This window comes from Colletotrichum fructicola (genome assembly GCF_000319635.2).
Source record: "Colletotrichum fructicola Nara gc5 chromosome Unknown KSG_Nara_v1_contig11, whole genome shotgun sequence".
NCBI lineage: Eukaryota > Fungi > Ascomycota > Sordariomycetes > Glomerellales > Glomerellaceae > Colletotrichum > Colletotrichum fructicola.
Window position 1 is genome coordinate 1,430,555 of NW_027094061.1, and position 14,749 is coordinate 1,445,303.

The 14,749-nt window shown below is 52.0% G+C and overlaps 3 protein-coding genes across 3 annotated transcripts; 1 reads left to right on the plus strand and 2 right to left on the minus strand.

Moving 5' to 3' along the window:
- Window positions 1–3,917: 3,917 nt before the first annotated feature.
- Window positions 3,918–8,812, plus strand: CGGC5_v016937 (Transposon Tf2-6 polyprotein; the record flags this gene model as incomplete). Its single annotated transcript, XM_032025895.2, has 3 exons — window positions 3,918–5,059; window positions 5,101–5,968; window positions 6,035–8,812. 3 exons carry the CDS (start codon window positions 3,918–3,920, stop codon window positions 8,810–8,812), a joined length of 4,788 nt encoding a protein of 1,595 aa, XP_031877552.2.
- A 130-nt stretch (window positions 8,813–8,942) lies between these two features.
- Window positions 8,943–10,313, minus strand: freB-5 (Ferric/cupric reductase transmembrane component B; the record flags this gene model as incomplete). The annotated part of the gene is made up of 4 exons (XM_066153651.1): window positions 8,943–9,314; window positions 9,376–9,443; window positions 9,509–10,196; window positions 10,251–10,313. 4 exons carry the CDS (start codon window positions 10,311–10,313, stop codon window positions 8,943–8,945), a joined length of 1,191 nt encoding a protein of 396 aa, XP_066006819.1.
- Window positions 10,314–11,226: 913 nt separating this feature from the next.
- nphp3-2-0 (Nephrocystin-3) lies at window positions 11,227–14,613 on the minus strand (the record flags this gene model as incomplete). Its single annotated transcript, XM_066153652.1, has 6 exons — window positions 11,227–11,270; window positions 11,315–12,180; window positions 12,568–12,707; window positions 12,765–12,847; window positions 12,894–13,600; window positions 13,664–14,613. The coding sequence occupies 6 exons, from the start codon at window positions 14,611–14,613 to the stop codon at window positions 11,227–11,229; spliced, it is 2,790 nt and encodes a 929-aa protein (XP_066006820.1).
- Window positions 14,614–14,749: the final 136 nt, after the last annotated feature.

The window sequence follows — 14,749 nt, forward strand, 5'->3', positions numbered from 1 at the left end:
TCAGACGTTGCAAGTTCAAAGTGATAAAGTTTTAGCTCTCACCGCAACAGGGCTACTTATGAGAGCCTTCAGCATGAGCCATATTTGACACCAACCTTATCAGCTTCAGCTGCCCAGACATGTCAACACATACACCGTACTATCGTTACGTCTACAGCCAGTTTTGACCCCAATTCAAGAATGCTTTAAAAGGCGAGACGATGTGCGGATGGCTTTATAACTCCTTTTACTACATGCTGAATCAAACCGCAGAAACCACCATGGAGATATGGGCGTTTGCCAATATATACACAGCTGCTCGTACACCTAGCCCAGTCCAGTCATCTTCAAGCACATTGACAACGCTACCTCAAGCGTGCACCTGGCCTCCGAGAGAGAATCCGCCGACCACAACGGCAGCTCATACTACCTCACTACCGGACACGCTGACTTCCACTCATCGATTCTGGAACGCTACTTTCGCCCAAAACACACCAAACATAAGCACTGTGATCGGCGTGACGACGACGACATCCAGTAGCAGCAATCTTGAGTCGTCTTGGACGTATCAAAAACCGACAATGCACATATCTACAGCGGTACCCGTCAGCGCTACTGTCTCTCGCCGCGCCCGCTGTAACTGCGTCGCAGCCTTGTTCATTTCCCTGGTCGTCGTGTCTCTCTGGGGGTATCCTGGTTAGAAGGACTATGGGCCGTCTAACGATGCTGATTCGCAAATAATTCATAACAAAGGGAGAAGCAGCCAGTACCGTCATAGGCGGATGCGTGTTTACAGTCTGTCTGGGTCGAGTATGTTGGCACCATGCTTCCGTGTTCAGTAAGATTTTTCAAGATTTGAAATTGCATACATGGTGTACTGTCAGACAAGTCAAAGGTCGAGCTCTTTTCGACACAATTAGAGGAATTTTCAGATTAGAGCCTTTGAATTTCAAATTCGCTGCAAACACAGCCACAGATATTTGTGATGGAGTTGTTGTTTCTCAACCGTTGAACTCAGAGTTCTTCGTTTCATCGCCTCTTACTCTGCTGAGACTGGGAGGAAAAGAGCTTAATAGCAAGAAGGATAGGATAGCAATACCTCCCACAACCCCATGCGAATGAAAAGTGTCAAAAGCGGGATACCGAACAGCATTTAAATATTTCCCCGCAACTTACGCAAGTGGATCAACGAGGTAAATAAATGACGATACTATAGGCCCAACAACAAGTATGAACAACCCTCAGAATAGCATCCTCCTTGTGGCTCAGTCGACTCTCGGATAGTCCAAGGCCATCGTCGGCGATTCTGCATGGATCTTAGTGCTTCAAATATCAACCGCTATTCTACTGCTCGATGTCAGCTGCAAGGAGCTGTCGTGGACACAGATTTTGGCGTGGAAGTGCTGCCCCACTTTGTTGTAGATGTCGACAATATATCGCTGAGGTCTTCGCTGAGCGGTTCGAGGGCTTTATGTCTGGCTTGCCTTACCCCTTGTCACCTAGTCAGTGCCAGCATTCAATTCTGGAAAGAGTATGATACGCTGGTGTTTGAACCTCCATATCCACCCTTGTTCAATCTGCTCGTGAACGACTTTGACCCTTGGGTTTAGCGTCCAGCTAGCCACTTCAAGTCCCAGCCTTTCTTTTCGACCGGCTACCTTCTCCTGATATGGTTTATTGCAAATTATGAGCGTATCTCGTGCTATACGTTGACACTGTGGTGAGGTTAAAGAGACAATTCTCAGAGGGAGACCTCAGCCTACAGCATTACGCAGGTTTGATGAGAGTAACGAACACATTTCAAATGCCTCTCACTCCAAAGACATGCATCTCAACAATTTGGAAATGCATGACAAACCGAACAGACATAAGAACCTGTCAGGAGCAGATAGCCTTGTGATTTGCATCCCATCACTGATTTTATCAGATCATTCGACGCGTTCATCGCCCGCGTTCTAGGAGCCAACCGAATGTGAAGCCGAAATCATAGACATAAAGACGACTTTCAGGCTACTACGCAGCCCCAGGCCTGTGACATGTCGGGTTATGTGGATTATCAATTTCAGCATTTGCCCAAAGCACAAGCTGACCGTCGGTTGTGTTGAGGTTCTGAGCCTTTGAGGCCGGTCAATGGCGCAATAATGCTGGCCAAAATCCTACAAGCTGCCTTTTTCGCTCTGAAATGAGAAAACATCTTCATTTTATGCGACGACTCCAGGTACAGTACCAATGCGTCGTTATGTCTCGCCAAGTCGTCTCTCCTTGTGACAATCAAGTATGCCGGATCTGGCCTCAAGACCACGGCCTGGGGAGGGACGTGCCCACAGCCGGCAAGAGGTGGGGTATGCACTGTAATGCCACGTTGCAGACGGAAGTTTCTCGCCGACAAAACACAAAGATCACGAAGAGGTCGTTAACCGGCGCGACAGATCCAATTACGGAGCATCGGTTTGCCCTAACAAGAAGGCGCTTTCTGGCTTGAACAATGCCCAAGATACCAATTCGCAGTCCTGCAGCCGGCCATTTACAGCAAGAGGTGCATAGGATCGTCTTTGGCTGCTCTGTGAAATTGCCGACCGCAGATCTCAACCGTAAGTAAGAACAAACTGGCGATGATCCGTAAGGTCGGAGTGAACACGTCTGTCGCCGTGACCGCTCGTCGCGTCCTGGACTCAGAGCCGGATGGGTCGAAGGTTCTCCTGTCTCTTCATCGATATCAGCCATCGTGATTTGGGTGGTCTTCTTACAACAGTATCCTTCCATCCTTTGTGAAGTTTGTTGGCCTCGGCAGCGGTGCGCGTTACGTGGTGGTCTTGGACCGCGAGTCCCGATGGCAGATTAGGGGCGATAGTGGGCAAGCTCTGACAGCGCCGGCCAACCGCGGTTTGCGCAAGCCACTGTACTTTCTCACTCTGACACCTTGAAAGGTTTTCTAGGGTGTCCTGCCGCTGTGCATTCCAAGCAACATCTAGTGTGCTCACTGACGGCTTGATCACCTGGCATAGTAGATGCCAGGTAATCGCTGTCAGGCGTGACTCTCGCGGCAGACCCAAACACCAGGTACGCACGGGCCACAAGCCTTGATGAGGTCTTGTGATCCGTGCGCAGGCGATAATGTCGTCATGTCTAGATACGTACAAATCGCACTAGAGGGAACGCATCTTAATAGCTATCCTATCTTTTCTTCTTTTAACTCTAGCATCTGGACTTATCTATGTATATTTAGTTGTGAAAATCTCAAGCATCTGCATCAGTCGACTGGCTGATAGTCAAGCTCTCGCAGCCACAGGTTGCTATGGAGGTACTTGCGGATATCTTCCCTTTTCTGGCACTCAGCGTATAAAGGGTGGTTCTCATCCATCAAATAGCCTCCCGCAAGGCCAGAGAGGGTGTCACGCGTTGCGTTTGTAGCAGATACTAGATCTACGGTAAGAGAACGTTCGTCCGTGGAAATGTAGTTCTTACCGAGCAATAACATGTCTCCCATTTTTCCAACCGCTTCTGGCGATGTTCTGTCAAAGAGGTGGGATGCTTCTGTAACGGGCTAGAGCCCGGCCGAGATCTCCGGCTTTGCCGGAGCAGCTACCGAGATCCGGCTCCGCCGGATCCACTATTCTGCTGTAGCACACCGCCTAGCCCCGGTCTGCATCACTGCTGCTAGGCGCCTATCCCTGTAAAGTCCTTTCCTCCTTCTTCAGCTTAGAATAGTCAATCGACGGCACCTCTACGTTGAACAAGCCTAGGGGCCAGCCCCTTACATATTCTAAGCTCGACAACAAAAGACGCTATACGAAACCTCACGAGAGCGATATGACGATTCGCTAGAGGGTAGTGCAAACGAGAAGACGCTATACGGAACCTCACGAGAGCGACACGACGATTCGCTAGAGGGTAGCGCAACGAGAAGACGCTATATGGAACCTCACGAGAGCGGCACGATGGATCCGCCAGAGGGTAGCGTAAACGACGCGATGAATGCTGAGATTGATCGCCGGATCAACGAAGCGGTCAACGCAAGCGTCCGTCCTCTTCAGGACCAGATGGCCCAGCAGACGGCCCAGATGACGCAGCTCTTGACAGCTCTGAATGGGCTTATGTCAACGGATAGAGCAACCCCTACGCCGCTTGCGAGCAGCGTAACGACCCCGTCCACAGCCGATACAACTATACAGGCAACGAGCGACGGTATAACGATGGCAGCTAGAGGGCGGAGGAAACATCAAATACCAAACCCACCAAAGTTTAGCGGCATACGTAAAGATTTCCAACGTTGGTTCCTAGAGATGAAGGGAAAGATACGAAGAGATAGGGAAGCTTTCGACTGTGATGCCGATATATTCGCATACATCTACGCAAGGCTGGAAGGCACAGCTCAAACCATGGCGTCACCCTACTACGCTCAAGGCGGAGCAGATGGAGCGGAATCCTCCGATCAGTTTATGCAATACCTTGAGACTCGCTATGGAGATCCCAATGCAGAAGCCAGGGCACTGGATAGGCTACGTACTATCCGACAGAAGGAAAACGAAAGCTTTGCTACATTCCTCCCAAAGTTTGAGAAGGAGTTAGCAGAAGGTGGAGGAGGACACTGGGCAGACGCAGTCAGAATCAACTATCTGAAAGGAGCCCTGAACTCCACTCTGCGGGACCGTCTAATTAGTGTAATCGATCCCCCGAAAACCTACCCAGAATACGCCCGGGTCCTTATGATAATAGGGTCAGGGCTAGATAGTAGGACCTACCAGGAACGTCACGAACGACGACGATACCGAGATGCCGATGGGGACACCCTCATGGCTGGAGTCAGCCGGACTAAGGAGCCCAGAAGAGCCGCAAAGTCACAGCGCTACCGCAGCGACTCTTCCTCATCAGAAGACAACATAAGGCCCCAGAAAGATAACCGTAAATGCTATAACTGCAATAAGATCGGCCATATTGCTACACGGTGCCCTAAGCCAAGACGTTCAGGGCCTAAGAAGGTCAAGAAGGTTGAGAAAGCTAAGAGGCGAGAGGAGAGCAGCGATAGTAATGCTATAGAGGAGCTAGGAAGCTCTGAAGCTGAAGAGAGCTCGGGAAAAGAGTAACTCTAACGCGAAGTCGGGCGTTAGAGGCCAAGCCTAGTGACATTACAGAATGGAAGCAGTTCAAGCATCACATGAGCAGCAAATCAGCAGTGATCACTACCCGCATACACAAGGGCACTCAAGCAGACGCCCTAGTAGACACTGGGTGCGATCTATACTCCCTTATCGACCACGACCTCGCCCGTAAGCTCCGCCTACCGGTAGTAGACCGCTCTGAGCGGCTGCTAGGCAGCTTTAGCGACGCTACAGGCGCTACAAAAGCAACAGGTGTAGTTGTCTTCAACCTAGAGCTGTGTGGTTATGATGAGAAGATCTTTGCATATACCGTACGTAGCCTTGGTGACGACCTGTTCCTAGGGAAGCCTTGGATGGAGAGGAACCGTATTCTATACGATGCCGCTGCACAACGGATACGGCATAGGAGGGGTGGCGTAGACCTACGCTTAAAAGGCGAAGAAGAACCAGATCGAGTAAGGGAGATCAGAGCCGCGCGTCTCCTTCCAGGAGCTCCTTTCACTGCACTCTATAGGAGAGCACAACGAGACACCAAACGAACTGCAGGATACGAAGTCCGAGCCATCAGCCTAGCAGATATACAGAAGGCCCTTACGAAGAAGACTGAGAAGGCAGATCTAAAGGCCCTCCTTCCGCCAGCTATACTAGCTGAGTTCCACAAGCTGTTCCAACCTGACGAAGCCGCCAACCTTCCACCACATCGTCCTGGGGTCGACCATAAGATCCCTATCAAACAGGATAGTAGTGGTAATGAGACTGTACTACCATGGGGGCCGCTCTATAGCATGTCACGAGAAGAACTCCTCGTCCTCCGTAAGACCCTACGAGACCTACTGGATAAAGGCTTTATCCGCGCCAGCAGCTCAGAGGCATCAGCACCAGTACTGTTCGTACGTAAACCAGGGGGAGGGATACGCTTTTGTGTTGACTACCGCGCCCTTAATGAACTCACTAAGCGCGACCGATACCCTCTCCCCTTAATCCAAGAGACACTACGCACTGTTAGTGCTGCTAAGTGGTTCACGAAACTGGATGTGGTTGCAGCGTTCCATAAGATACGAATTGCTGAAGGAGAGGAGCATAAGACGGCCTTCAGGACAAGATATGGGCTATTCGAATGGCTAGTTGTACCCTTTGGGCTTACAGGAGCCCCCGCTACATTTCAACGATATATCAACGGAGTGCTTCGAGAGTACCTAGACGATTTCGCTACGGCATATATGGACGACGTACTGATCTACTCAAACGGCTCACGGCAAGACCACGAAGCAAAGGTTAAGCTAGTACTACGGAAGCTTGCTCTTGCAGGGCTCCGGCTAGACCCTCATAAGTGTGCGTTCTCTGTGAAGACAGTCAAGTACCTAGGGTTCATTATCACCGCAGGAGTAGGCATCTCCTGCGATCCTGAGAAGCTGAAGGCAATCAAGGAATGGGCTGCGCCAAAGACGGTTAAGGGAGTTAGAAGCTTCCTAGGGTTTGCAAACTACTATCGGATCTTCATCCCAGCATACTCAGAGATTGCTGGACCCCTTATATCTCTTACAAAGAAGGGCGTCCTATTCCACTGGGGTAAAGAGCAGGAAGTAGCATTCCAGGAGCTTAAGAGGATCTTTGCAGCCAAGCCTATCCTACATCAACTAGACCCTGAGCGTACAACCTACGTTGAGGCTGACTGCTCAGGCTTCGCCCTTGGAGGAGTACTGTCACAAGAAGATGAGCATGGGAGACGTCACGCAGTAGCATACCACTCGCAGCGGCTGAATGCCGCCCAGTTCAACTACCCAATCCACGATAAGGAGATGCTAGCTATTATTAGCTGCCTACGAGCATGGAGAGCGGAACTGCAGAGCGTCAATAAGTTCAAGGTTCTATCTGATCATAAGAACCTGAAGTACTTCATGACAAAGCAGAGGCTCACAGAACGACAAAGCCGATGGGCAGAGGAGCTGTCTCAGTACAACTTCGAGATACAGTACCGGCCAGGAAGTGAAGCAGTAGTGCCAGACGCACTCTCTAGACGCGAACAAGACGTACCTACGTCTCTAGAGGACGAGCGCGAACAAGGCCGGATTCTCCAGCTTCTTCCCGAAGTAGCCCTTACCTCAACGCGTACACGACGCGTAGAGGCAGCCCCATCAGTGCTTGTGTTCACCGACGATAAGGAACTACAGCAACTCTGGGACCAGACCCAAGGGCAAGACCAAGTCTACCAGCAGGCATATAATGCTGTGAAACAACGAGAAAGAAGCTTCCCTCCTAGCCTCAAGCTAAAGGTCCAGATTGCTGAGTGTGAGATCGATAATGGCAACCGACTACTATTCAGAGACCGGATCTGGGTACCAGGTAGCGAAGACCTAGATAGCGAGGCGAACACACTACGTACTCGTATCGTTCAAAGCAGCCACGACTCAGTACTTAGTGGCCACCCTGGTAGAGATAATACCCTCGCGTTAGTCAGTAGGCGCTTCTACTGGCCTGGCCAGTCACAGCTAGTACGACGCTTCTGCCGCAATTGCGATGGCTGCGGGCGAAGCCACATCTGGAGAGAGCATCGAAAAGGACTTCTGAAACCTCTACCAATACCGCAGCGTATACGAAGCGACCTCGCTATGGATTTCATTACCGACCTTCCCCTTACGGATAAGGGTGAGCGATACCTTTGGGTAATTATCGACCGGCTAGGAAAAGGCGTAACCCTTGAAGCTATGGAAAGTATGGAAGCTGAAGCCTGCGCTGAACGATTCCTGAGCTGCCACTTCCGCTTCCACGGCGTCCCTACTTCAATCGTGAGCGACAGAGGAAGCAACTGGACGAGCCGCTTCTGGCGGCAATTCTGCAAGCTTTTAGGAATAGAACAGCGGCTCAGTACTGCCTATCACCCACAGACTGATGGCGGCCCAGAAAGGATGAACCAAGAGATCCAGGCCTACCTACGCAATTACATTACCTACTCGCAGAAGGATTGGGCGAATAACCTCCCAGCAGCTCAACTAGCGCTCTGCAGCCGCGATAGCAGCGCTATAGGCATGAGCAGCTTCTTCTTAGAACACGGATACCACCCAGAGCCTGTCCGGGTTCAAGAGGCAGACCCAGAAGACCATGGGGGCCGTCGCGAGGACCTGGCACGCAAGTTGGTAACAAGGCTCCAGGACGTGATGGATATGGCACGGTCGACCCTTGCCTCAACGCAGCAACGCTATGAGGAGCTGGCTAACAGGAAGCGCCAGCCTACGGAGAGACTAGAAGCAGGCGACAAAGTCTGGCTTCACATGGGCCACTACAGGTCTCCTAGGCCATGCAAGAAACTGGATTGGTTGCACCATAAGTATACCGTTACGAAGGTTATCTCACCATACGTGGTAGAGCTTAACGTGCCAACGGCTATATACCCACGCTTCCACGTGGATACCCTGAAGCGTGCAGGTAACGACCCTTTACCTGGGCAAACGCTAGACGACGAGCAGCCGCCCCCAATTATAGATGACGAAGGCGAGGAGACCTGGAATGTAGAGAGTATCGACGCCGCCGCCTGGAAGCGTCGAGGGCGTGGGAGACGCCGTGAAGTGCTGGTTAAGTGGGAAGGATACGCAGAGAGAACCTGGGAGCCTATCGAGACGCTCCAGGGGACGGAAGCGATGGAGGCTTACGAACAACGTTACGGCCCTGCGATGAAGCACGACGGAGACCCAGCTCTAGCGCCACGGACGCGCCGCCGGAGGGGAGCGGGGAGGTAATGTAACGGGCTAGAGCCCGGCCGAGATCTCCGGCTTTGCCGGAGCAGCTACCGAGATCCGGCTCCGCCGGATCCACTATTCTGCTGTAGCACACCGCCTAGCCCCGGTCTGCATCACTGCTGCTAGGCGCCTATCCCTGTAAAGTCCTTTCCTCCTTCTTCAGCTTAGAATAGTCAATCGACGGCACCTCTACGTTGAACAAGCCTAGGGGCCAGCCCCTTACAGCTTCCTTCCATAAGCTCGCTGCCAGGTCGGGGCTTCCGACGTAAAGTCGGGCTCTCGTGCCGAAGTCCTTCACCCGAGTAGGTTCACCATGCGACTGGCCCGCGCTGCTATGAAGATATTTAGTTACTAGCCGCTCAACATCAGACGTGCTCAGAACATGTGTCGCGGCGCTCGTGGTTATCTGCTTGTCTTCCACACAACCTGGGACGAGGGTCTGGAGATCTCCGACAGAAATTCCTTGCGCCTGCATATCGAAGTAGATAGAAATCTCCAGGATCTGTTTCCGAAAAATTGAATCAAGTCAGCCAATAGTCAGGTAAGTATTCAAATTCGCGTACGTAGCCATCGTCCAGCGTGTCGTCGTTCAGTATAGGATTCAGGATCGACTCAGCCGCGTGCACAATGCCTGGTGTAATTAGCTTGCGAACGCCGGTTCTAATCGGACTAAGAACAGCATCTTCTCCGACTTACCCAGATTGGTTACCTGCCAAACAAGGTGAATCTGCCGCGTGCGACCTCTGCAGTTGTTGTAGCCGTACACCAGCTTCTTCAAGTACGGTGCCTGGGCAGCGATGCCGTGGTCTGTGGCGACCATGAGTACTGCCTCATAGTCCCAAACCGGCACGCTGACGCCATGTGGCCCTGATAATAAGGCCAGTCGTGGCACAACATGCTCGTTAGAGTATCGCACCAGACTGGAAGTGAATCCCCGTCGGGGTTTGATGAATAGATCAACAATGCCCTGTTCCGCCTCGGCCCACGAGGTCACGACGAAGGGGTGGCTCTCGAGCAGTCGGACTCTCGGCATCCACAGCAATAGATACTGGCCCGCCTCAAACTTCAGTGGCCGAGAAAGTTGTATAGAGACACGGACAGTGCCGGTGACATGATCGACGTAGGCTCTACCAAATGTTCGTCCCATCGTCTTGTTGCGGAAGGCCATCAAGCCCACCTGTGACAGGGCCGCCAGGGCTGCCACACCAAGATAGATGTACATCCACAGCCAAGAACGACCGGCGATCGATCGCAGATGGAACCCAGTCCCAACCGCTGCCAGACAGGCGAGTGCCTGGTGAAACCTCAGACACAGCTCGTAAAAGCGGCGCCGGAAAAAAGGGAGGAAGGACACCGTCGTCGTTACAAGCATAGCCATGGAGCCCTATGAAAAAATGGTCAGTGGAATACGGTCTCACAGTGGAGAAAGGTCAGCAACCGCAAGTATGAGAAGCTCTTTGGCGTCCCCAGGAGTTTGAAGCTGAGATCTGTCATTCTGCATGGCGAAAACGACATGCGCTGCGAGAAGGATCGTTGCTGTGCGACCCTGCCACCTGTGTATGGCTGCGTAGTGCTGAAGAGGTATGGCTAGTATGTCAGCCGTAAAGTCCAGGCAGGGTCCGGCAAACAGGGAAAGCATGTTGAGGAGAGTCAGGTTCCCCGAGCGAGCGAGAAGGGTTGACGGTCGGAATGTTAGGAAGAATATGTTTATGCCCAGGTAAACGGTCGGAACGAGCAACGAGACAGCATTCCAGGGACCGAACAAAGAATGACGATGGACGAGAAGACGGTATGACAGATGCTTCTCTACCAGGTGGGCGAGTTTTTTCCGAGCTCTCCCCGCGCGAGACAGGACGTTCATCAAAGCGAGACCAACAATCATGCCAGCAAGGCAGATTGCATATAAAGTGGTTACCCAATCCATGAATCACTTGAACTGAGAGTGCTGACGATCAGAAACGAGTATCGGGGTGATGCACAGATTGGTGGGGTTGTAAGGGTGAAGGGGCAAAGTTTTTACTACAGTGGCTAACGGAAAGGGCTTCATCCTCCGTAACTCTCTCGTCTTTGTCCGCACGGACGTTTTGACTTCTTGGCGCTTAGCACAGTAAGTATTCTTATCTTATCAAACCCGCTACAAACCGATCAGCTCCACAGTAAGCTACCCAGATAGATCATGACGAGCATCGGGTTTTCTGCGGACCAGGTTATGCAGATTCATATTTATTACAGTAGGTCTTATTATTCTGAGCATAAAGCAAGTCATCACCGCAACTAATACTCTAAACACGACCACCGCCGCCCACATTACCATAGTTGTGTCCCAAAAGCATCTCAAGCATCAGCTCTCAATTTTGAGCTACGCACGTTTAAGCCTTTCTTTCCAATTCTTCAACTTATATCTCAAGCTATGATCAGTAGCCACGCGAGGCGGCGGAACCGGGGCTTGCCTTGGAAGCTGTAATCTGTGAATCTGATCAGACAAGTGAGTATACCGTTCACTTTCAGAACCAAATGCATCAGCGATGCCCGTTCTAGCGCGATCATAGTGCTCGAGAGCTCTATCTGTAGCACCCAGTTGCTCAAACAGACGGCCAAGATTTTCCATGGCATTAAGGGCAGGGACATATGTTCTCAGCGTATCTGGGTGCAACACCTTCTCGTAGCCTTGAAGAGCCCGTTTGTACATGGCCTCAGCCTCTTTGAGTCGGCCCTGATCCTTGTAGAGGATGCCTAGATTGTTGACCGTGTTGAGTGTCGATGTATGGTCTGGCCCCAGTGCCTTCTCCTTGCCTTGAAGAGCCCGTTCGAACATGCCCTCGGCCTCTTTGAGTCGGCCCTGGTCTGAGTAGAGGAGGCCTAGATTGTTGACCATGTTGAGTGTCGACGTGTGGTCTGGCCCCAGTGCCTTCTCCTTGCCTTGAAGAGCCCGTTCGAACATGCCCTCGGCCTCTTTGAGTCGGCCCTGGTCTGAGTAGAGGCAGCCTAGATTGTTGACCGTGTCGAGTGTCAACGTGTGGTCTGGCCCCAGTGCCTTCTCCTTACCTTGAAGAGCCCGGTCGTACATACCCTCGGCCTCTTTGAGTCGGCCCTGGTCTGAGTAGAGGAGGCCTAGATTGTTGACCGTGTCGAGTGTCGACGTGTGGTCTGGCCCCAGTGCCTTCTTGTAGCCTTGAAGAGCCCGTTCGTACATGGCCTCGGCGTCTTTGAGTCGGCCCTGGTTGTAGTAGAAGAGGCCTAGATTGTTGACCGTGTCGAGTGTCGACGTGTGGTCTGGCCCCAGTGCCTTCTCCTTGCCTTGAAGAGCCCGTTCGAACATGCCCTCGGCCTCTTTGAGTCGGTCCTGGTCCGAGTAGAGGATGCCTAACCTGTGGAATATCCACGCATTGTCTTCCAAATCGATACTTGCATCAAATATCTTAACGCATCGATCCGCATGTTGCAAGAGTCGTCGCTGCACTATCCAGTATTTATCTTGTTCTCGATTGGGGACGCGCGAGGCTACACATCGAATTGCAGTCCATGCCAGCGCTTGACTTCGTTCGGTATTGAGCACATGGATCGTCCATGCATGAACACAACCATGCATGTTGTATCCTTGCGATTCTAACCCCGGTTCACTCACAGCGACGTTTGGTTCTACCAACCCATGGTCACAGAGTACTCTCACTACTTTGTCAAAGTTTAGTCTGTCCTCTATCATCTTGTGTAGCCAAATCGGCTTCTCCGACTCCCCTGCCCGCAGCAGTTCGTACCATACATCATGGTTGTCGAAGTACGCCCAAAGTCGGAGCAGGTCGGCGGCATTCTGGTTTTGCAGCTGGATATGACGGAGTGAGATATCCCACGTGGTGTATAATGTATGATCGTACTCCGTCAATCCTGGACTCTCTTCCTGGAGATGTAACCATGCTTTTTCATACATCTCAAGATACTCCCTGCAGCTAGTTACCACTTGGTCCAGGTAAGCCCCAGCTGTTGCGAGGGCGAGTGGAAGGCCATCAAGCTTCTTTGCAAGTACTGTGGCGTCGGGATCTACATGACGTTAGCTAATCACATATATAAGGCTTTCCTGATTTACCTTTGCCAAGATCAGTGCGGCCAGATGTAGACGCCAGGATCGCCAGACTGTCCTCGAGGTCGGCTAGCTTCCTGAGCTGGACGCGCTGTCCGAGCTTCACATATGACGAGCGTGTTGTAATGAGGATAGCGCCGTGTTCTGTATCAGGAAAAAAAGGGCGTATGTCGTACGCTTTTGAGCCTGTCTCGCCAGCATCATTCTTGTTCCCTACTTGCGAACCAGTCTCGTTCTCACTAGGACTACCACGAGTGTGAAGTTTGACGTCATCGTAGTTGTCATAAATGACCAGCCAACGATTGTTTTTTGGCTCGTCTAACCAGCGCTTAGCTGATTCAACAATTCCATCGAGATCTTCGTTATCGATTGCATTCTGGACGTATGCAAGAGAAGCCGTCTCTCTGACAATTCGCTGGGCCAGGCGTTGATAGCTCTGCTTGAGCGCAGTCGTGTCTCTCGCATCAAGCCATATTACCGCCGAGTAATCATGATAATGTGTCTTTGCGAATTTAATTGTCGTCTGGGTCTTCCCTATGCCACCCAGGCCATGCAAAACAACCGTCCGACGCTCTCCACTCCACTTCAATGCGTCGTAGAGGCGCCTGAGTTCATCTTGTCTGGCCACAAAGTGGTTCACACTGTTGACTCCAGGCAGCTTGAAGGGGAGTATAAATGAAGGAGAAGCTGTCTGTGCTGCATTACCAGAGCATCTAGTTATTTCTATTAGCTACCAAGACTAATAACCCCCATGTGCTATCTGATGATTCTCTTACCGCTGCACCTTATCTACCGGCAAGTAGAAGAACAGCTGTCGAGCATACGCTGCTGCTACAGCTGCCGCGTACCCGTGCCACATGTCGTTCTTGTGCGAGTCGCAGTAGTCCGAAATGCCGCGCACGACAAGGCAGGGAAAGTCGGCGATCGCCCCGGCAGCCTCCATCTCAAAGCACAGCAGCCCATCCTGCTGAGCTAGTGTGTCCCTTAGCAACGCATCCTTCACCACCAGCTCTCCAGATGCGATATTGCCCCTATGCACAACAACAAACATGTCGTCATCATCGCTCATTCGAGGTATAAGCTTCGATGGGTCACACTCGGCGGCGCAAGGTGCTCCTTGATGTTGGTGGATGTAGTCTGGTGGAAAGAGATGATCGTTCCGCTCGCCGGGGTACAGGAATCGTCGAAGGCCACGGCTTGTTATGTCGATTCGACGGACGTTCTGCTGAACTGGATCAACACCTAACCTCGCCCGCTGGACTGCTAGCGCTTGCGCGGCATTGAGAAGGACTGCCGGCGGTGGCGCCAGTGCACCCGTTCTCTTGAACTGGCCATCTATCGCTTTTCCATGATCGTACTGCAGAGCGCCGGAGTGTCCACCCGCAGGCTTGCTCACAACCACATGACCCAGTCGTATTATCCCATTATCCGTCTGGACGGGAACTCCACCACCAATACCCACCAAGAGACCGAAGCGCAAGTTGGGAAACGTCATCCTCATCTGCGCCACAACCGTAGCCGCGGGGCAGTTGCCAGGCTGGTGCAGACCTGCAATAACAACATTATGGCCGTTGATGGTCCCAAGGCTGTACACGTTGTGGTCTGCTGAGGACTTTGGTATCGCGGGATGTTCCTCGTCCAGCATCTCCATTGCTGCGATCTGCTCCACCTCCAACGGGCATATCCATGCTACCTTATAGTCGTCGCGGCTCCGTTCCTGCGACATCTTCGATCGATCGCCTGGATTCCTAAATCGGTCGGACAAGGGTAGGTTGCGATAGTACGGATCGCCCGGAACTTCAGAAGCGGCAGGAATGAAACTAGGCCGTCAGGTTAACCTGTGGAAATGGAGACCTGGCGTG